We start from the raw sequence: 20,532 nt of genomic DNA, 5'->3' as shown, positions 1-20,532 counted from the left end.
AAACCTGTCGTGTGCATCTTGACACGCACATTACAGACCATGAGTGCGCTGGATTCCGACCACCTACGACGTGATTTTGACGTCTTCGAAATGCCCCTACGCACGTTAGTTGTGGACCCACAATGAATGTAGTGAGTCGGTACCGGTCACTGCTTGTGACTTCATGCTCTCCCAGGATATGCTAGTCTCTGATACACCGTTCGACTATCAAAACATGTGGGCTTGATGTGGGCATGCTTTAGGGCCATCTATCCTCTTCAGTATAGAGTGACTCGCGATGAGATCCCTAATCACGTGTTCAGTGTTCCTCGACTTACCGAAGGGCAGACGGTGCGTGTTATGTCTTATGACGCTTGTGCTCATTTGTGAGTCAGACGTATAAAGATGCTGCCGCTGTAGTATTCTAGGATCCCCATCAAGTTCGAACCAGCTGTTATCGCCATGGCCAGCATCGATGACCAGCTAGAGAATCTCGCATCTAGCCTCACCAGTAGACTGCCGTACTGCAGTGGCACGTTGGACATTCCTCTGACGAACTTCGTCCTATTTTATGGGAAAGAGCAGGACGCTCAGTAAGTAAGTTCCTGAATGTCTTCTTCTGTGGCTTATTGATGTTATTTGTAGTCGCGTGGATCTTCTGAATGCGTCTGAAGACGAGCTGAAGCGCCTCGCCGAGACGTGCGATGTCGCCACCTTCGGTATGGGCCAGGAAAGTGTCCATGACGAGTCATACAGAAAGGCGGGCAAGCTTGACGTTACGCAGTTTGCGATGCATTTCGACGCCACACTTGTCGGACTGGCCGAGACTGTATTTGCGGATCTGTTTGACGGAGATGAGACTTCGTCTGTCCGTGCCGAACTATACAAGCTGAACGTATACGGTATGTCCGTCGGCACTACACTTATGTGTGAAACATTTTGACAGGGTTCTCAGGACCGCAATCTTTCTTCAAGTCCCACGTCGACACTCCGCGAAGCGACGACATGTTTGGTTCACTCGTGGTCATATTTCCCACGCGCTATCAGGGGGGTGCTCTGGTGTTGCGCGACGGAGGTGAAGCGTGGATGTTTGACTCCGCGGAAACATTGTCTCGGCAGTCTGAGAAACCACGAATTGCCTACGTCGCCTTCTTCAGCGATGTCCAGCACGAGGTTCTCCCTGTCCAGTCGGGCTACCGCGTTACGTTGACCTATAACCTCTATTTCGCTGACGCAAGTCCCGTCCCGGCCGTGCCGGTCACTCGGCCATTCCCTCAGGCAAAATCCCCGTTCGAGGTTGAACTTCAGTTGCTTCTAGATGACCCGACGTTTCTGCCCGAAGGCGGTCACCTCGGTTTCGGTCTCTCTCACCTGTATCCTATCCATGCGAACGTGTTACGTGATTTCGGCCCCACGAGAACGATTCCTCTGGCCAAGTTAATGTCTCATCTGAAGGGCAGCGACCGTCAGCTCCGCCAGTCCTGCAGTAACCTCTCTTTGAAGTTATCCCCTCGAGTTATCTACAAAGATCGAAGTGAAGAGCTCTCTGTGCTCTGCGACCATATCGTCGACTTTCCCAGTGATGAAACGTTCGAGAACGATCCATTTTGGTCGTTCCTCCGCGAGAAGGAGGGAGGAAAGCTGCTAAATACTCCCCCGGGTTCAGAATACTCTGGCTCGGATGATGGTGCCGATGTGACGGTGTACTGGGTGACTAGACCATCGCAGACGGACCAAGCAGATTGCTTTTTCCTGACGTACGGTAATGAGCCCGGCTTAGATTATACTTACATGCAGGCTTGCCTCATTGTTGATGTCGGCGCTGTTGGAAAGCGGGCTACAGCGTAGAAGGCAACCGTCTTCTGTATGACGTCCTCTGTGCTCTCGTTTTGTTGCGGCTCTTCCGCTTCCTTGCTTTCCTCTAGTTCTCCTGCTTCGTTATTTTCCTCCACTTCGTCACTTCCCTCCAGCGCTCCTGCTTCTTTGCTTTCCTCCAGCTCTCTATTTCATTTATTTCCTCCAACTTCCCAACTCATTGCTTTCCGCTAGCTCGCCTGTATATCGCTGTTCGATGCTGTGTTCCCCGATGCTTGTGGCGCACAGACCGCGTTTGTGACACGATCACGTGCCTTAAATTTACCCGCGTCCGAGTCGGCGCTTCGCCAGTTCAGCACACTTAAGTTCTATGTTGCTGTGAGCATTAATGCATAGGACAATATCCTATCTGGGTTTCTGGTGAGGGAGCACCATTGTTCTTGCGTATTTACGCTATCCATATACAGCGACAACGGGCCTAGCGACGTGCCGGAGGCCCGGAGTAGGTGCTTCATCGATTTACTGTCCTTCTTAGACTAATCGGCCACGCAGGATTTGAAGTACGTGTATGAGGGGACACGCTATCCCCGTGTGTGCCAAATGACTTGCGATGGAATACTCTAGTTCCCGTGCACATCGCCTAGTCTGCAGCTCGAGTGATGAAACGATTATAGCTGCAAAGGTTCTTTTAAGTTCAATCTCCAAGTTCCACCGAGGTCGATTAAACCGCTTCCACTATGTCCAGCCTTGATAAGCAACTACTCAACCTTGCGTCTACTCTCACTGCCAAAGCGCTGTTCTCCAGCGGCACGTTAGCTGAGACAGATTTGCTACTGGACTATGCGAAGGGAGAGATCTCGGGGTGCGCCAGTTATGGACATTGATTTACGAGCCCCGCTGACATTGTAACATGCAGGAAAGTGGATCTACTGCATGCTACTGAGAACGAATTGCAGCGCCTCTCAGAGACATGCGACGCAGCACCCTTCGGTGTTGGTCAGGAGAATGTCCACGACGAGTCATACAGGAAAGCGGGCAAGTTTGATGTTCCGGGTTTCTCCGTGCATTTTGATGCCAGTCGACCTGGGCTGACGGATAATGCCTTTGCGAATTTGTTTGATCAAGAAGAAACGTCAGCTGTTCGTGCAGAACTGTACAAGCTGAACGTCCATGGTATGTGCTTAGTGTTCCATATTCTGAGCTGCTGCATGTTGAGAGCGGGTGGGACTCAGGTCTTTCTTCAAATCACACGTAGATTCCCCACGGAGTCAGAAAATGTTCGGTTCTCTTGTCGTCATCTTCCCCACGTTACGCCATGGGGGTCAATCGTGGACCTTCGACTCTCGTGAAGCCAGAAGTTGCGTATGTCGCATTCTTCAGCGACGTCGAGCACGAAGTCCTTCCTGTCGAAACAGGCTGTCGCATCACTCTCACGTTCAACCTCTATTTCACGACTGCATGTCCATTCCGACCACGAAATCATTCGCTCGGACGAGGTCTGAATTCACAGTCGAGCTGCAGACTCTTCTGGACGATCCGACATCTATGCCAGAAGGTGGTCACTCGGATTCGGTCTGAGTCACATATATTCTATCGATATGAGTGTGGTGCAAGAGTCTGGTCCACAGCAGAGCATCCCTTTGTCCGATCTGACCTAATACCTTGAGGGGAGGGATTATCAACTTCTCCAATCCTACAAGGAGCTTTCCCTGAAAGTTTATCCTCATGTGATTTACGAGGACTTTGGCTCGGACGTTGAGGTACATGCGTTGTGTTCCTACATCGTGCTTTTTCCCGATGATGCTATTCTCTGGCAGCCGGAGGAGCTGCTCTGGTCGTATCTCCGGAAGAATGCAAGTGGTCAGTTAATGGAAACATCACCTCAGTCTCCCGTTTGGTACGCTGATGACGGCGCAGGAGACGATGAAGACAAGGATGGGAGGGATATCGTCATGAACTGGGTGACCCTCCCTCCGCAGACAGAGCGTCCCCAGTCCACTTTCGTAACGTATGGCAACGAAGCCTACTTATCCTTCACTTACATACAGCCTTGCCTGATAGTCGACATCGGGAAGGTTGGAAACCCGGAAGACGGCCACGGTTCGGAAGTAAAACATATACCTTTTCTTAATGCAATATTTGTTACCCAGCTGATTATTTCTGCTGTTTAGCACTGGAGTTAGCTCAGAGTCGTTTTCCATAGTATTTTCTTTTGTTTTCTCTTCATCGAAAGAAATTTGAGATCGAACCTCGAGATGCGTCGCGTCACAGCCACGTGACATCACTGACACGCGTTCATGGCCCTGAAAGTCTAACGAAGCTGCGCTTCAGTTTACAGCTTCTACTTCGCTTTCTTGCCACGAATAATCATATATCTTGAGTCTCGACGCTATGTCTGTCTTTACAGAGGAGACGGGTAGCATCAATTGCGCGCTGCGATGGGAAAACACGACGAAAGGTGTCCTCGTCCTTTTTTGTACAGGGTGACTCGCTGAGAGAACATATCTGAAGAGGATCTGCCGGCAAGCGAGGAGAATGCCAGATCTGAATTCCACGTGTACGTTGTCGCATCAACTCTGCCCCATGGGTTGATCCTTTGTCCACAGTCCTCCACTTATAAAAGAGGCAAGGACTCCAGACCGATTCGGCTCTCCAACAACCATCATGTCTACCACAGCAGAACAACTGAAAACTCTCAGTTCCGCCCTCGTTGACAAGCCGCCGTACTGCAGTGGCACTCTTTCCCTGCCCTCGGATAACTTCCTCCTTTTCTTTGGGAAGGACCGACTTGCAAGGTAAGCCATGTTCGAGGCCTTCCTCAATTCACAAAGTCTGATTCGGAGTTCCATCGACATAGGCGAATCAATTTGAGTGACGCATCTACCGACGATCTGCAGCATCTTGCGCGGACTTGCGATGCTGCCACCTTCGGTGTCAACCATGAAGATGTTCTAGACGAGTCGTACAGGAAAGCGGGCAAACTGGACTCCGTCGAGTTCTCTATAAACTTTGACGTGGACGGTATTGGACTCATGGAAGCTGTTCGTTCGGACCTTTTGGAATACAAGGAGGAGAAGGCGATCCGCGCCGAGAAGTATAAGCTAAACGTGTATGGTGTGTTCCCAAGCCACTAGGTTTGTTTCTCAACAACTAACTTGGATGTGCTCATGTATAGGTGAAGAGTCATTCTTCAAGCCGCACTTGGATACGCCTCGTGACGAAACCATGTTTGGTTCTCTCGTCATCGTCTTGCCCACTCCCCACAAGGGTGGGGCGCTTGCTCTACGTCATGGGGGCAAGGAATGGACGTTCAACTCTTCCGAGCTCCTGTCCGGTCAAGCCGAACCTTCCATCGCATACGTCGCATTCTACAGCGACGTTGAGCATGAAGTCTTGAAAGTCGAGTCCGGCTATCGCATCACGATCACCTACAACCTCTACTTCGTCGACAAACCCGCACATGTTCCCGACCCGTCTACCATTCGCCCATTCGTCACTAACGAGGCCATATTCAAAGCGCAATTCAAAGCTCTGCTCGACGACCCTACGTTCTTGCCCAAGGGCGGTTATCTAGGTTTCGGTTTACGCCACCAATACCCTCTTGACGGCAAAGCGCCGGGCAGGGACTCGAGGAGTAGGAAGCTTGCATTGTACGCAGTGCGCCAATACCTCAAAGGCAGTGATGCGCTGCTAGCGCGAGTGTGCGGCGAGCTTTCATTGAAGACTTCGTTCAGGATGGTCTACAGAGACGTTGGCGATTCCTACATAGCCGACGTAATGACGAACCAGGTGCTGAACTTCCAAGGTGCCCACTTGGACACGGAGCTATGGTCCTACATACGTGAACATTACAACGGAGAGCTCCTGATGAAGCGCAGTAAATTCTTTCGAGAGAGGGTAGAAACGGATGTCGACGTCCACTGGGTCACGAAGACGCCCCAGGTAAATCACATCAAGACTACTTTCCTTGCGTACGGGAATCAAGCATCGTTTGGTTGCAGCTACGCTCATGTCTGTCTGATTGTTGACGTTGGAGAGGCCGGAAAACGAGTTACAGCTAGGAAGTAGGTTACGACTTGCCGCACGTTGTATGTTGACAAGTCCCAGCACACCATGCCTTGATCGGCTGCGATCCGTCTGCCAGTCTCGCGAAGAAGCGAGAACTAAGTTATGGAGTCTCCCTTGAGCGCCTCAAGCTCCTTCCTCGGACGCACACGCCACTCAGTCAGATCTGGATCTGCCGCTGCTTCCTACAGGTCATCTAATCTTATCTCATCAGTACTGCCGCAACTTGAACGCGGTCACGCAACTGTTTGATCAACAGCGAAGCGCTGCCAATGAGACTTGCTGAAACTTCTACTGTACTACCTCCCACGCCAGATCTTGTCCTTTACCAGCACCATAGTTGCAGCAGTAGTTTTGAAGTGCTGACCCTGTCGGGTGCAGATGCCGAGTCTCTTGACGGTCGTCTTCTCTTTGCTATTCCGAAGGAGGGCCGTCTCCACAAGAAATGCCTAGAGTTGCTAGCGGGTGGGTAACTAGGGTGCAAGCCAGTTGTGCATCCTCAGCACTTTTTTAAGGTGCGGACATACAGTTCAAGAGACATGGCTTCTCGTCAAGAACCACCCGATCGCCCTGTAAGACCCGTTTACGCAATTCAGGTGTTTCTCTCTGAATGCTGTGCAGCGTTTTTCTCCCTCCGTCAGACATACTGTCGTTCGTTGGCAAGGGGTAACGTCGACCTCGGAATTACCGAGCAAGACGTCATCCTCGAAGCAAAGATGGAAAGGCACGTAACGGAAGTGCTGCAGCTTGGTTTCGGGAAGTGCGCGCTGCAGTTATAAGTCCCAGAAGCGGGCCCGATTCAGACGTCAGAAGCTCTCTCTAGTAAACGCGTCGTCACGGGCTTCGAAGTGCTTTTGGGACAGTACTTCAGCAAGATCGATGACAATCTCCAGCTGACTGGGGAAAACAGGACCAAGATCAAGTATGTTGGAGGCAGTGTCGAGGCAGCGTGTGCGCTAGGTCTGGCTGATGGAATTGGTGCGCGACCTGTGCCTGCATTTTGATGGCCCCATTGAGGCGCTCGGTGCAGTGGATCTCGTCGGTAGTGGCGACTCTAGCTGCTGACTTGATTCCTGACGTGTCTGCCGAAGAATCGGACGATGCGATGTGTGCGGCGGGTCTCCATGCCGTTGCCACCGTCCTGCAGACTGAGGCAGTACTTATCAAGTCTAGTAAACCAGGGCACGAATACTTTGGAGCCGCTCATCAAGCTCATAACTAGCCGTTTAGCGGGTGTTGTCGCCGCAGGTAAATATATTGTCTGCGAGTTAAACATTCTCCGTTCCAAGCTCCACGCGGCGACCAGCATCACGCCCGGCCGTCGCTCCCTGACCATCAGTCCGCCGGAAGATGAAGAATGGGTCGCTGTCAGCAGCATGGCGGAGAAGAGCAAGACGGCGGATGTCAAGGACAAGCCAGTGATGATAGGTGCGGAGGACATTCTGATCTTCAACCTAGACAACTGTAGAGTATGATGATGCAGACGTGCATACTGATTATTATTAGACGCATTACATGTATCTTGAATAGATCTTGAACCACGACTACCACAAGGACGTGCAATACACACATACATATTTATGTTGGTAGACAATGTCCACCGAGACGATTTGCAGCAAACGGCAATCCTGACAATCGCAGCAGTAGCGTATCGACGGGGCTCGATAAAGCTATGCAAACGTGTGACATGTTGGATGAGAACACGCACAATGAATGGTACTTCAGGCGCTGTCGAGTGAATTCGCAGCAGCCTAGGCTATTATCGTGAAGGTAAGCCTTTCTGGAAGCGAATCCACGGAAGGTGGAAATTCGCAGATCGCAAGGTGGCGGCGAGCTTTGACCGTCCGAGATAATAGCGAGGCATAACGAGTCATGCATGGCTAGGAAAAAGTATCACGGTCAACTCAGAGTCGGATTTGTTACCTATTCAGACTCACTCGATATACGACAATGGTGCGCATTTGCACGCGTGGACGCTGGTTTTGCGGATGAAGCATCTACACTTCCTCGCAGTCTTCGACGGCGCCGTACCACCAAACACATACTCCGACAGCAACACACCAAAGGTTCTCCTCGTGAAAAAAAAACCTTCTAAATTGTCGCTCACCTATATCTACAAAGTGCAATAATGGTCGCTCGCCGATTGGAACGACAAACCCGTCCGATGGCGCTAAGCTGGCATAGTTCTTGGAAGGACCGGCACGCGCTTCGGAATAGAGTATAACATTATTCCGGGGGAAGCACATCGACTTCAAAGACGAAGATTTCGTTCGAGAAAGAGATGTGGAGGACGCCCTTCCTGACATATTAAACGTGCTCGAGAGGTTTCGGAACATATTGGGCGTGCGGTAGGAAGTGAGTGGTCTCGTAGAGTTCAAGAATGTCGCTGTGTCCACCGATAGCAGGGGTGGCGTGGGCGAAAGGGTTTTCCTGGTGGAGGTGATACTCATTTCAACGATGAATGACGTCGCAAGGAACTTAAAAGAGAAAAAGATTCTAATGTAAATCTCCAAGATGAAAGGGAGGACTTAGCCAGACGTGTAGGCTGTACTCGACTGGCGTTCCAAATGTGTTGCATGCACCAATGTCTTCTAGTGCGGTCCATGCAGATAAAGCGGGCCATCATATCTGCTAGAACTTGAAGCTGAGCGGTACGTCACAGTTGCGGTCGGGTCACATTCCAGCACATGTAGCGCTTGCCTGAGGTTTCTCGCACTTACTACACCGCTGCCAAATGTATGCCATCCGAAGTCAGCCAGATACCAGCAGGCTAGAGTCACGGTCACTGCGATCTCTCTCGACAGCTGGGGAGTTTGCGTCATACATCGGTGGTTTACCCATCCTCACATACCTTCAGCAAATTTTGTGCGTCCTTCTGCCTGTGGTGAGCAAACTTGCATAAATTCTTGGCGGTCGAGACGCACGACATGGATCTGAGCGCGGCAGAGTAAGTACCGTGGCGTAGCGATGTTTACATACGTTGCTGACATAAGCGGTCAATTGGACTCTCGCCTCCTCGCCTCCCCCGTCTCGGTCGCCCTCCTAATTGTGTAGAGTGTAAGGTAATATTGGTGATCGTTACTCATGTCTAGCCGAACTCGAAAGATGTCCATTATCAAGCGAGAACAGAATATCTGTGAGTGATTGAAAATGAGTCTACTGGAACTGACTCCTGACTGTCGGACGGCGACGAGTGCTTGTCGACGAAATCGCTACAGCATGTATTTGTTTCTTGTCATGGTACTGCTGACCAGCGACAGCGATAGTGATCAATCACATCATTCCTCGTGTGTTCTGCCGTCCTGATATCGAACCCCATAGCAGCGCTCTTCGTCTTCCATAGGTCAGATTATTATTTTGAGACATTTTTCTCTTACCGCTGAATCCTGCAGTCGCCCGCAATCGATGCCAAGAGCGTCGCAACGTAATTGCCGCAGTGTATGCAGATAGAGAATGAGGGCGAAGATTGCGCATATGGTTATTTAGTCGTATTCGCAATCTTCTTCACTGTTTGAGTTCTGCCGCAAGGCAAGATGTTGAGGGACGTTCAGGCCTTGAAGCCAAGTCCAGGAAACAGTAATAATTGCACAGTTTATCGATGCTCAATGCAGAAGAAACTTTTCTTCTCTCGAACGTTCCGACCTATACACTTCGAGTCCATTAAAGTCAGAGGCTCAACAAATGGGAGATTGGTATGCCGGACTCTTCCCTCGGCGTCAATCCTACTAGTATAACAGGAGCTTCACAACTCCCACACTCCCTGTTCGTCTCCCCAACCCCCGTCTAAGCATGTCCTACCGTTCATACAACGATAACCGCGGTCGTGGCCAGTCCTACGGTCCACGTCGTGGTAGTCGAGGCGGAGCTCGCGCGTTCCCCAATACATCGCTCCCAGGCGACCGAGAGATGATGGATGGTCTCATCTCCACACCCATCCTTACTCTGGCAAGGCCTGCCGATGTAGCAGGCAAGGCGATAGAGATCAAGAATCTGGAATATCTCGGATCGTACAACTGGGTTAACAGCACAGAGCCGATTATCCTCGTCCCCGGTACACGTTCTGTCCATTGATGGAGCGATCACCACGGTACTCATTATTTTCATCAGGCTCTCCCCCTATTTGGCGTAACCGCCCGACCCCGTATGCAGTCCCACGCGATACTGGGATGAGGTTCGTGGACCAGAGCGGGTACCGCATGCCCTCCTCCATCCTCCTTCCCTTGTTCCGTGCGACCGACGTGGTAGCCGAACAGAACGGCACGAGTGGTATTGACTGGAAGAAAGTTGACTTCATTACCGACCGGAATGGTCTACGCAAGCTTCTGCGATGGATCAATGATAAGGATGGGTCCGCGAAGGAGTTCAGGATCGACACCCAGCTCGCGGGTAAGGGTGCCATCCTGTTCAATCGGTGGGAGAAGCGGACCCGCGAAGAAGCTGATCCTAGCATCTGGAGCTACGGATTCAGCTTTGAACGCGAGAGCACTACACCTGCCAAGGGCTGCGAACAAAGCAGCGGGCATCACAGAATCGTGAAATATGTAAGTGGCAATTATCAGACGCGTCCAGTACACATTGCTGACTACAGCCACAGGACTTTGATGGCTTGCAGCTCGTGGTGCGCTTCGAGGTGGATGCGTGTGTTGCCCAGCCGAGTGCAGCCCAGGCACCTACCTCCACAGTGAACGCCGACAGCCTTTCCGACCTGCTTTCAGGTCTCAATGTCGCCCGGGACTCTCAGACTCCGTCCGCGTCTAAGAAGACGGACACTGCGTCTGGCACTGGACTTGAGGTCCAGCGTGCCGGCTCGCAGGTGCCTCAGAGCTCGCTCATTGAGATGACGACGCGCTCCAAGCATCGCGTCGCCCTATTTGATTGGGTCGATGCGTTTCCCCAGCTCTTCCTCTCCCAGACTTCTAACCATTATCTCGCTACCCACGACCGTGGCAGGTTCGAGACGATCACGAAGCGAAAGCTGGGCGACCCGGAGCTGAAGCGCATTCAGGACGACGCACAGGCGAGCTTCAGGAAGCTGCGGCGGGCGCTGCAGGAGATCAAGGATCTCGTCATGCTTCATGGGAGGCGCGGGCGGTTGAGTCTGGTGTTCCGTGAGGGTAAGTTGCAGGTCTTAGAGAGGGTCAGCGAAGCCAGCTGCCTGCCGGAGACCATCATGAAACGCTTCGAGTGATCCCCTCTGTTGTTCAGAATCGATTTGTACTAAAGTGTCTGGTTGTGTGTCGCTCAGCGTGTTTCGTGTATCTGTTCAAATTTACGTGAAGGTTGACCCATTGACACGTAGGAGCAGATGCACTGCACAATTCCGTAACCTGTTGGAACCGCTCTCTCCGGTATCAGAACGTCCAGCATGTCATGAGTTCCAACTTTCTGTGAGCCACCATACCACGTACTCGAGGCCGGACTGGTAGAACATGCCGCAGTGTATGGTCATTCTCCCGTCACCTGCGTAGGATCAACTGCGAAATATCTCTGCTCCAAGGGGGGTTTGCTAACTGTGTATCATATTGTTCGTGCTCAATCGAGTTCGGGTTGAACTAATGGATTGTTACTGCAGCATTCACTGTCTGTCGTGCGGAGGTTCCTTTCGATTCCCCAGGCCGTGGGGCGTCAAGTATGGACAAACGGCTTAACACCCTTGTGTCCACTCTGGTCGACAGACCATACCACTATCTGTTCTGTCGGCGGACCACATCCTATTTTATGATGAACGCAAGAGTGCAGGGTAAGCGCTCACTATGTATAGCTCTCAGACTTCACTAAAACCACCTACAGGCGCGTCCACCTCTTGAACGCACCTGAGGATCAGTTGAAGAACCTGGCTGATGTGCGCGATGTTGCTACCTTCGGTGTCGGTAATGACGACATCCGCGATGAATCATATAGGAAGGCGGGAAATCTGGACATCACGAATTTCGCCATGTGCCAGAAGCCTTGGCCTCCCGGAAGTTGTGTTCGCGGAGCTCTTCGACAAGAACCACAAGGCGTCTGTTCGTGCGGATTTGTACGAGCTGAATGTACGTAGTATGTTGGTCCGCTGAATGTAGCTAACAGTTGAGAGCATTGCGCAGGTCCACCTTTTTCAACACTCTGCGCAGTAAGAGGATGTTCAGTTCGCTCGTCATCACGTTCCCCACTTGGCACGCCGGGGGCCCTCTCATGCTACATCACACAGGCCGATCATGGACGATCGACTCTGTCACACGTCCCAGAAAGCACGCGCCTACGCCGCCTTCTTCAGCGACGTAGAGCACGAAGTCCTGTACGTTGAGTCCGGTTACCGTGTCAACTTGACTTACAACCTCTCGTTCGCTAACCAACCTCCTGCGCGCGCGCTTTCGTCAGCTGTCGCACCGTGCAAAATCTCAGTTTGAGCTCAAGCTGCAGGAGCTTTTGGACGACCGTGTGAGTGGATGTGTGGGATATTCCAACTGACGGGGGTTGAGGAGATTTGGTGGACATCATCGTCTGAGCTAAGGTGACGGGCACACAACGCCTCTGTCTAACTTCTACAACTACGGGGCCGCAAGAAACATAAAACGTATGAGAGGCGGAAGTCCGAGCCGCCACCATCACCGCCTCCGCCGTTGACTTCACTCAGTTACCAATGGAGGCGTAATCACCTTTCCATCTCCCTCTGTATCTCTGAGGTTCGGAGATGTCTCGCCCACACAACGTGCTGCACTGTCCAATTCCGCTATGCGCATGATGCCGACCGTAGTCGTCGTCCTACACCGGAAATACCCCAACACACAAACAGCAACAGCTTGCACGCGGTGCGCTCTCAATTAAACGGGAGATAGACGCGATTACAGTCTTGTTCCTTACGGTTGCAAAGCTCCGCAAGTTCACCGGAGGTGGATCTTCCTCGGTTTTGTCGTAGATTGTTGACTGATTATGTTTACAGTGGTTGTACTCACGTTTAAAGCTATCTACGCGCTGGAGACGAAGCACCGTTCGAACCACAAGAAGGCAATGGCGTTGTGCGTGGAACTGAAGGACATGATTGGCGGTCCGATTGTCAGACTGACGGATGTGAAGGACGAAGAGGCCATGGGTCGGGATGGAAGGCCGTCCGCAGGAACTCGTCCAGGACACTGCGAATGTGGAAGTGGGGATGGACAATGTTGAAAGTAAGCTTGACGCCATGGACAGCAAGCTGGGTAATACGGAAAGCAGTGGACGGACGATTGCTGAAGGTGGATATTTCTCGAGAAGTTCTCTCGGAACATGAATGGAAACTCCGTGCAAGGTATCGCTCCTCATGGAATGATGCCAGCCGTAAACTGCACGAATAAAGTTCACTATAGCATCTTGGTCATACTACAAAGATAGGCAGTCTTTGCATTTGTGTCCGCAAACGTCTCCACAATTCAGTATACGAAGAAACCCAAGTTTCTCGATCTCCTACAGTCCATAGAGTACCTGCAAGCACACAGGGTAGCAGGTAGTGTAGTTATAGATATGGCCGTTGTCCTCCGTCGCCTCCAAAACTACGTCATACGGGTTACCGTAATCGTAAGGGATGTCATTCTCGCAGAGCGAAAACCCGTCGGTGATCCCGTTCAAAGCCAGCATCGAGTACGGGCCTTTCCCAGCCGGGTCAAAGTGATCCTACAGGAAAGACAGAGCTTAGCTTAGCACCACTGACGAGGCACTGAGGGGTGAGATGATATGAGACTTACAACGATGCAGTAATTCTGAGCGGGGGTGGGCAGCTCGGACTCTTCGGTGGAGAACTCGAAGAGGAGCTCGTTGCCCGAGGAGACGGCAAGGTTGCTCGAATAGATGTTCGGTTCCGCTGGATTGCTCGGGAGCAGAGAGCCATTGACGAGCGACAGCATCGGCTCGTCATTCGAATGCACCGAGTAGTACGTCTGTCAAGGCTTCGAGTCAGGATGCTCAAACGTTGACAGCGAGCTGTGGAAAGAACCCACCGAGAGCGTCGAGTAGTACGCCCCAGTGGCACTCCCCGTGAATTGCTTGAACGCGAGAACGAGCGGGGCTCCTGTGGCATTCGCATTGGATAACGTAAGGTTATATGCACCCAGCGTGAAGTTGGACACATTGTCATACGCCCCGATACCAAGGCCGGCACATGGACCGGAGGTGGCTTGACGGATATTCAAGGGAGATGCTGAGGAGAGGGCAACGATCGCCAATGACACAAGTGCAACTGGAGAGAACATGGTTTGTACTGGTATGGCGCGATCAATGTCCACCTGGAACCCCCGAGGACTACGACAAAGTTCGGCGTCACATTTATACCTCGACGGGCCGCCTGTAGCCTCGCAATAGCCAGCACATACAGACATGAAACAAGATGAATATTCGCCGCACGTGAGGTTGGTGGCTATAGCGTGTTAGCGAACATTATATCCAAATCATATGATGAGTAGTGTAATAGCGACTTACTGCAGCGTCGGCCTGTGTTAGACCCCACAGCAAGAGCCTGCATAAATGGTGCGACGTTCTCTGGATTATGTTTCTCTAAACTTATAGTACTAGCCCAAGACAGAAACTCGTTACAGTAAAACCTAGTACTTTGAGAGAGACCAACTCGTATAAAATTAGCCTAAGAATGCCCACTGGAGAACAATGAGCGGCACTCACGTAGTGTCAAAGTCCCTGCAGGGTCATCATTCTTCATCAACTGACCCGGAAAAAGGAAACAGCAAAGTTAAGGCAGGCGCTCAACCTCGGCCGCTCGCCTCCTACGTCAGGCACCCGGCACAACATCACCAAGCGCCACCAAATATGAAACAAATGAAGGGTCAGACCGGACACATTGACGGTGCACGGTGTGTACGTCACTGCTTCATCCAAGCTGCACTCGAACTGCGCTAATGACCTGAATCGTGACTTCGAGTCGGAAACAAATTCTTACTATTAAATCTGAAACCAGGGAACGAGCATGAGGATGTACCCGAGTTATAGAACGGAGGTGCAAAATAGCTGCACCTGCATCTCATTCAATGGCCTTCGGTCTGTCCCGCGAAGTATCCGGGTTAAATGGTACGGAAAGGCGGTGACCAGTTGGACACGCGCACAGAGACATCTCGATGGCGCAAGTCCTCGACAGCGCCCATCACCGTCCGCTGCTTCTGTGGGCCCAATCGGTCGTCTTCGTCCGGGGGTAACAAGAACACGACTTCCTGCAGCTGACAAAATCGCTCGGACGCAAGGACATTACGCACGCGTACCCACTCGGGCTCAGGTTGCGACACCCGCACATGCAGCCGGAGCTGGTGAATGCGGCTGCTGGGCGCGACGAGGTCCAGGATCTCCGCAAGCGGGATTGAGCATTGGTGCCAGATGGAGAGTGTTCGCAGCCCAGTGCATCTGTGAAGGTTGAGCCGTTCCACTGCGAAATGGGTAAGAGATCTGGCTCTGATTCCATTACATTGAAGTGAACTTACTATCCGTGAGCGTGTACGAGTCGTCAAGGGTCAGGTCTAAAGAATCGAGACGTGCTGCAAATGACTCAATTGCTTCTCCTATCGTCAATGACAACTCCTTAGGTGGTCGCACTGCCAACCTCCGCAATGATGATCGGGGCAGTGCTCGCAACCAATCGAACAGAGACGAGAGCAGTGTATCAGAAACCCGGAAAGAGATGGAGAGATTGTTTAGGGGAGGGAGTCGGACAGATGTAGGTTTAGTTACAGGGAGGAATGGTTGGCGGAGAGTCACGTCAAACATTGTAAGGCTTTGTAATCGAGGGAGTGCACACACGAGGTACTGGAACTGCCGTACATTGCGGAATATGCAATGATATAGGTCCAATCCAGTTAGACTTCGAAAGTGCGCAAAGCCTAAGGGTAAAGTTGCGGGGTGGATCGCCCCGGAATTCCAGTCTGTGTCTTCAATGCGCAGGGATTCGATGGCGGAAAAAGCGTGTCCTAGGACGAGAGGAAGGCGATGTACCCACCCGGTCCATGCATCCGACAGATTGAGCGAGCGTACAAGTCCAAGGGAAGCTCCGACATGGGATATTCTGGATATATGCACAAGAGAGTCAAGATTTTCGCGGGATTGGAGGTGCATGTTACTGTACAGGTGAAAATGACTACCTGGAAGCCACGATCGAGATATGAGGGCGCAGCTATACAGTGATTGACGGTCCTCCCAAAGGAAGTCGATAATGCGGTCTGTCAGTTCTGGTGGGAGCTCTGGCATCATGGTTTGCAGGTATGTTTAATAAAATGCTGTATGGTGAATCAGATAAATTCACCGACATATTTCGGCGGCAATGTGCTGTGACGGCGCGTGACGAAGTTACAAGCGCGTCACTTATTTCGCGTGTGTCACGATCATGAGCAGAGGTGACTGCCTCTTCTGAGTCGACCACTGTAGCGCTCAACGTTTTATCCCTCAACGTACTCGCGTGTGCGCCCAGGATTCTTCCATGTGAGTACTCCTGGCAGAAGGTGAGCCTTTCAGATATCTACTGTCCGCTCGATGGCAGTCTGCCCGTGCTCTAGTCACGCCTGTGACGACACTCGTTTTGCAGCTATGGCCATGCTGATTTTTCTGTTGCAGAAGCAGTGCGCAATTACGCTCATTTCGGTACCCACCTCAGTCCAGGGCAGTTTTACATGTCCTCTTCTCCCAGATTTGCCAAGAACTGTTTCTAAGAAGGCACATGTCATTGACCAAGGTATCCTATTCCATTCATCCCGACATCTTGTGGCTCCTAATCCCCCTTCGACACGAAAACTTCTAGCTGCCTTCGTATAAATGGCCATGTTTCGTAAATTTCTCCCAGTAGCAGCGCAAACACGAGGACACAGGATTGGCCCCGGCGAAAATGCGATCATGCAATTAATGGTCTGTTCGGGTTATAGTACTGGTCGAGCGGGGCATTGATGCCGTGGGTACCTCAGGAAATGTCTTGTGCTATGCGTCTTAGCTGTGCGAAGCGTTTCTCTGCTCGATCCTGTCTCCTGGCGACTTCACGACTGGTTCCTGAGGTTCCAACGAACGCCTGCGACGAGGCGGAGGCGAAACGAGGATGGTAGCGCGCACAAACTCTCCTCTGAGTTTTCTACACTGATATTCTTAGAGTAGGCGATGTCGGAAGGACCTGGTGTGTATGCTCTATCCACGATAAAGTCGACTCCACTCGGCTTCGGGGTCTTTTGAACGCCCATGCATAGTCACGCTCAATGTCAAATTCTCCTAGGACTGGTATTGACCCATGTGCCGGATCCTTACTGGCATGTCTGAGCCTGCAGGTGACTGAGACATTGTCAGTTGATGGGAGAACAGCCAACGTCTTTAGCTCCAGTGCGTGTATTGCGTTATGTGTTCGCATTCATCTAGCCTCTGGCTGCACGCGCAGCCTGAGAACAAGTACGACAGTAGATGGCCAATATATAAGCCGTGGTTTGCTCCCCTTTCCTCACTCACTTCGCTCCCGAGTCTGTATCCGACCGCGACATCTGCTTGGCTTCACACTCAGCCGCGTTGTCTGCTTGACTACGTACGTGATCGCTATACCTAATTCATCCGGACATTTCAGTTTTCCCCGTGTTCAACATGAAGAAATGACCTCTCTTGCAACATCGCCGCTTACACACGTCAGCCCTATGCATTTCAAGTCACTGTGAATCTACCGAAAAGCCGCGGCACAGGCATACTCTCCTCACTTGACTTGTATCTGCGCCTCAGAGGGCCGTCTCCTCGTGCTGGACGAAGAGACTCTGGATGTCGCAGTATACGGAAGGAGAAGGTCCGCTATTGACCCTTCTGTGAGTTCATTTTACCCGGTATTAATCCTCTTCGATGACACGTCTGTTCCATAGCGTTCTTTATGAGGCATGGACCACTATGCTAGTCAGCGGGGCGCAATGCGTGCACGCGCGCGCAATGCCTATCATGCCCGGCTTCCGAGTAACGAGCTTAAGCGCAATAGTAGTCGCAGCCAGGAGTACCCTCAAACTCACACGAGTGGTCGGAGATCCAGCCGTCCTTGCCACGATCATATCGCTTCCAGGCTCCCGTTAGGAACGACTACAGTCAGAAGATGTCAGCTCGAAGTCTGCGCGCATTTGTTTTCTCAGATTCAGGCCGGGTGTTTGTGCATGTATCCACGCATCGACTCGGGGGCCGCATTGTCGGACCAAAGCAACTGGTGCGACTCCCGTACCGACCCTGTACACCTCTCGCATAGTCCTGCCTATCCGCCGTGGATGTGCCTCCGATACCGGCCATACGCGCTAGACATACGCGGCCGTTTTGCGCGGCAGAACCAGTGGGCCTTCCTCGTCATCGAACTGCTTCGTACCTCCATTATCAACGCACTCAACCCACCATCTGCTAACATGTATCTACTGGATGCTTCTTGTCGAGCCGAGGCGGAACGGCCATTCGAGCGTATTCATCCCTTGAACCCTCCATCCCATGGCGAATGCTCCCCGACTACGCCGTGCCACACTGCTCATGTCCAAATACTCTGTATCATCTACGACGAACCCTTACTGCGACTCCCAACTCCCAATGCTCTGCATAAGACCGCAAGTGAGCCATCATTGTCTTCTACTTCGAAATGTGCTATATAATCCGCGCGAAGCACTTCTGTTTTTCTTTCCGTCGTTTGCTAGTCCCAATAATCAAAATTCTCGGTGTATACATGATCGCTATTCCTATGTCATATGCAGATACTATTATCCGTACGAAGATCCAATACAATCACTGTTGTGACTGCCAAACCAATATTCCCTGGAGATGAAGAATGTGCCGGATGACGAAAATTACAATATGCATACTATTCTTGAATTGGCCTGGGCAATATTTGTCACGAAAGACTTGACGCTGAATATCAATATGCAAACCAGAGTAACCACTATCGTACAGACGCATACTATAAAAAGGGACAGTTTTTACAACCGGAGATGCGCGAGGGCAATATGTACACACCTATTGTAATGCTCCAAGCCCTGCTACTGATCAGGCTATTATGCACTAGCATCCTCCCAGTCCTGCATTGAGACTTCGGGGCATCCAGCTGACTCCCATGCCTTTGCAAGCCAGTCGGCAGCACCGGTCCACCACCACTGGTATTCCTGCATTTCAAGGCTGGACACATGACACCCGTGATTGTTCGCGCGGTTTCGTAGACCCTTGAGGATACTGGGAGGCAAAACGTGCTCGGATGGGTGTTCCCCTTCCCCCACCCAATGAAGACGGTTGGCGATACGCGCCGCAAGTTGGTTTCGCGCCTTGCGTCCTTGTAATATGCGGAAGAGCCAGGGCCTTACCCCATCTGAGAGGGTGCCGTCCAGACAATCTCCACACTGCTGCCATATAGAGCATTCTGGGATGAAATCCGCCGGCTCGAAGGAGCAGTAATTCCGACATAACAGTAGAAGTTGGTCTGTCTGCTCTGGTGTTAACGGAAGGGGCACTGGCGGCCGGAGTTCTTTGGAAGCTGTCGGGGCTATATAGCGGAGGAGCTGCGAAGGATCTGATATATTGTGAGGAGTGGAACCTGGAGGGTACGAGCTTGAAGGACAAGGTGAACTCAAGTCCGCGGAGGAGCTAACTGGCTCGAGACTTCCCGCAGCACCCTGCTGCTCAATCCACTCAAGCAGATTCCAATTGGCAGCACTCCGTCCATCGGATAATTCCGCTGCCTGCTCCACAAACATTTTCTCTGCTGGGTGCAACCCTGCTGAGACAGTTGAACGTCCAACATCCCTACGTCCGCAGCACAGACGAGTGAAGACACCTCGGTAACTGTTGCACGAAACCGCGGCGGGGGTTGACACAGAAAGAATGTCGGGCGGAGCGGCAGGAGTCTGGGGTCCAGTAGCAGTAGTGACTGGTTCCGCAGCCACAACAAGCGACCAGTGTTCACTCTGCCAGTAATCAGGGTCGCAGTATGGAATGATCAAAATGACTCTGCCTTCTGCACACTCCGTGTATCCCTCCAGTGTGTCAGCGTTGAGCAAATACTCCCCCGACGGCGACATCAAGAGCTCTGTACCAGAAGGAGTGCACCCTATGAGTGCGATCACGAGCGTATCTTCCGCAGCCAAACTCTCAGTGGCATCCTCCAAGCTGGACCAGAAGTACTCGGCGACGGAACCAGCAGTATACTGATTGATTACGGTCTCAAATGCAGGAAACATCGAGATGATGTCGATGTCCGACTGGTTGGATGCATGGGAAAAACCCGCTCCAGAACGGATGGGCTGCGGGCACAACCACTGGGAGTGTTCCTTATCATTCGGAAGCAAGGCATGCAACGCCGCAAAATCAAGGGCCATCCACTCGTCCTTCCTAACGTCGGTGGTCGCGAGCAGAGCTAGAAGATAGCGTTGCCCACGTTTGCTCTCCACCTGTTTTGTCTGAGAATAGATGCGAGTTAGCTGAGGAAGGTTGACGAAGACCACCGGACACTGATGCAGGGTACGGTACTATTATTCGGAAAATAGGGGTGCTAACCTCAGGTTTGACATTCCCACTGATGAGTGCCCTGAAGTTCATCGAGGTAAGATAGTGCAAAACTGATGCACAGGCTTGCAACGCTGACACCAGAAACATTTCGAGATGGTTGGAACGACGAGAATGAGGTAGGTCGCGGAACCGATTCCGGCAGCACGTGGCCTCAACGGAATTCCCTCCGAAAACGTACTATCATTCACAACACGT

The 20,532-nt window shown here is 51.8% G+C and overlaps 8 protein-coding genes across 8 annotated transcripts; 5 read left to right on the top strand and 3 right to left on the bottom strand.

Annotated features, from left to right (window-relative positions):
- Nucleotides 1-441: 441 nt before the first annotated feature.
- Nucleotides 442-1,827, top strand: SCP_0706070 (hypothetical protein; the record flags this gene model as incomplete). Its single annotated transcript, XM_027760532.1, has 3 exons — nucleotides 442-572; nucleotides 625-881; nucleotides 935-1,827. 3 exons carry the CDS (start codon nucleotides 442-444, stop codon nucleotides 1,825-1,827), a joined length of 1,281 nt encoding a protein of 426 aa, XP_027616333.1.
- A 704-nt stretch (nucleotides 1,828-2,531) lies between these two features.
- SCP_0706060 (hypothetical protein) lies at nucleotides 2,532-3,965 on the top strand (the record flags this gene model as incomplete). Its single annotated transcript, XM_027760531.1, has 5 exons — nucleotides 2,532-2,656; nucleotides 2,711-2,967; nucleotides 3,050-3,156; nucleotides 3,462-3,654; nucleotides 3,712-3,965. 5 exons carry the CDS (start codon nucleotides 2,532-2,534, stop codon nucleotides 3,963-3,965), a joined length of 936 nt encoding a protein of 311 aa, XP_027616332.1.
- A 220-nt stretch (nucleotides 3,966-4,185) lies between these two features.
- SCP_0706050 (hypothetical protein) lies at nucleotides 4,186-7,334 on the top strand (the record flags this gene model as incomplete). The annotated part of the gene is made up of 13 exons (XM_027760530.1): nucleotides 4,186-4,252; nucleotides 4,306-4,351; nucleotides 4,401-4,589; nucleotides 4,652-4,908; nucleotides 4,970-5,736; nucleotides 5,796-5,805; nucleotides 6,241-6,324; nucleotides 6,375-6,431; nucleotides 6,481-6,619; nucleotides 6,683-6,837; nucleotides 6,890-6,901; nucleotides 6,951-7,031; nucleotides 7,090-7,334. The coding sequence occupies 13 exons, from the start codon at nucleotides 4,186-4,188 to the stop codon at nucleotides 7,332-7,334; spliced, it is 2,109 nt and encodes a 702-aa protein (XP_027616331.1).
- Nucleotides 7,335-9,648: 2,314 nt separating this feature from the next.
- On the top strand, nucleotides 9,649-11,047 carry SCP_0706040 (hypothetical protein; the record flags this gene model as incomplete). The annotated part of the gene is made up of 3 exons (XM_027760529.1): nucleotides 9,649-9,910; nucleotides 9,967-10,400; nucleotides 10,454-11,047. 3 exons carry the CDS (start codon nucleotides 9,649-9,651, stop codon nucleotides 11,045-11,047), a joined length of 1,290 nt encoding a protein of 429 aa, XP_027616330.1.
- A 1,485-nt stretch (nucleotides 11,048-12,532) lies between these two features.
- On the top strand, nucleotides 12,533-13,108 carry SCP_0706030 (hypothetical protein; the record flags this gene model as incomplete). Its single annotated transcript, XM_027760528.1, has 4 exons — nucleotides 12,533-12,550; nucleotides 12,596-12,731; nucleotides 12,782-12,857; nucleotides 12,916-13,108. 4 exons carry the CDS (start codon nucleotides 12,533-12,535, stop codon nucleotides 13,106-13,108), a joined length of 423 nt encoding a protein of 140 aa, XP_027616329.1.
- Nucleotides 13,109-13,281: 173 nt separating this feature from the next.
- SCP_0706020 (hypothetical protein) lies at nucleotides 13,282-14,063 on the bottom strand (the record flags this gene model as incomplete). The annotated part of the gene is made up of 3 exons (XM_027760527.1): nucleotides 13,282-13,488; nucleotides 13,560-13,751; nucleotides 13,812-14,063. The coding sequence occupies 3 exons, from the start codon at nucleotides 14,061-14,063 to the stop codon at nucleotides 13,282-13,284; spliced, it is 651 nt and encodes a 216-aa protein (XP_027616328.1).
- Nucleotides 14,064-14,882: 819 nt separating this feature from the next.
- On the bottom strand, nucleotides 14,883-15,576 carry SCP_0706010 (hypothetical protein; the record flags this gene model as incomplete). Its single annotated transcript, XM_027760526.1, has 2 exons — nucleotides 14,883-15,238; nucleotides 15,294-15,576. 2 exons carry the CDS (start codon nucleotides 15,574-15,576, stop codon nucleotides 14,883-14,885), a joined length of 639 nt encoding a protein of 212 aa, XP_027616327.1.
- Nucleotides 15,577-18,833: 3,257 nt separating this feature from the next.
- Nucleotides 18,834-20,367, bottom strand: SCP_0706000 (hypothetical protein; the record flags this gene model as incomplete). Its single annotated transcript, XM_027760525.1, has 2 exons — nucleotides 18,834-20,228; nucleotides 20,326-20,367. 2 exons carry the CDS (start codon nucleotides 20,365-20,367, stop codon nucleotides 18,834-18,836), a joined length of 1,437 nt encoding a protein of 478 aa, XP_027616326.1.
- Nucleotides 20,368-20,532: the final 165 nt, after the last annotated feature.

This window comes from Sparassis crispa, assembly GCF_003851025.1.
Source record: "Sparassis crispa DNA, contig_000006F, whole genome shotgun sequence".
Lineage (NCBI taxonomy): Eukaryota > Fungi > Basidiomycota > Agaricomycetes > Polyporales > Sparassidaceae > Sparassis > Sparassis crispa.
This window is presented reverse-complemented; position numbering and strand designations above follow the sequence as displayed.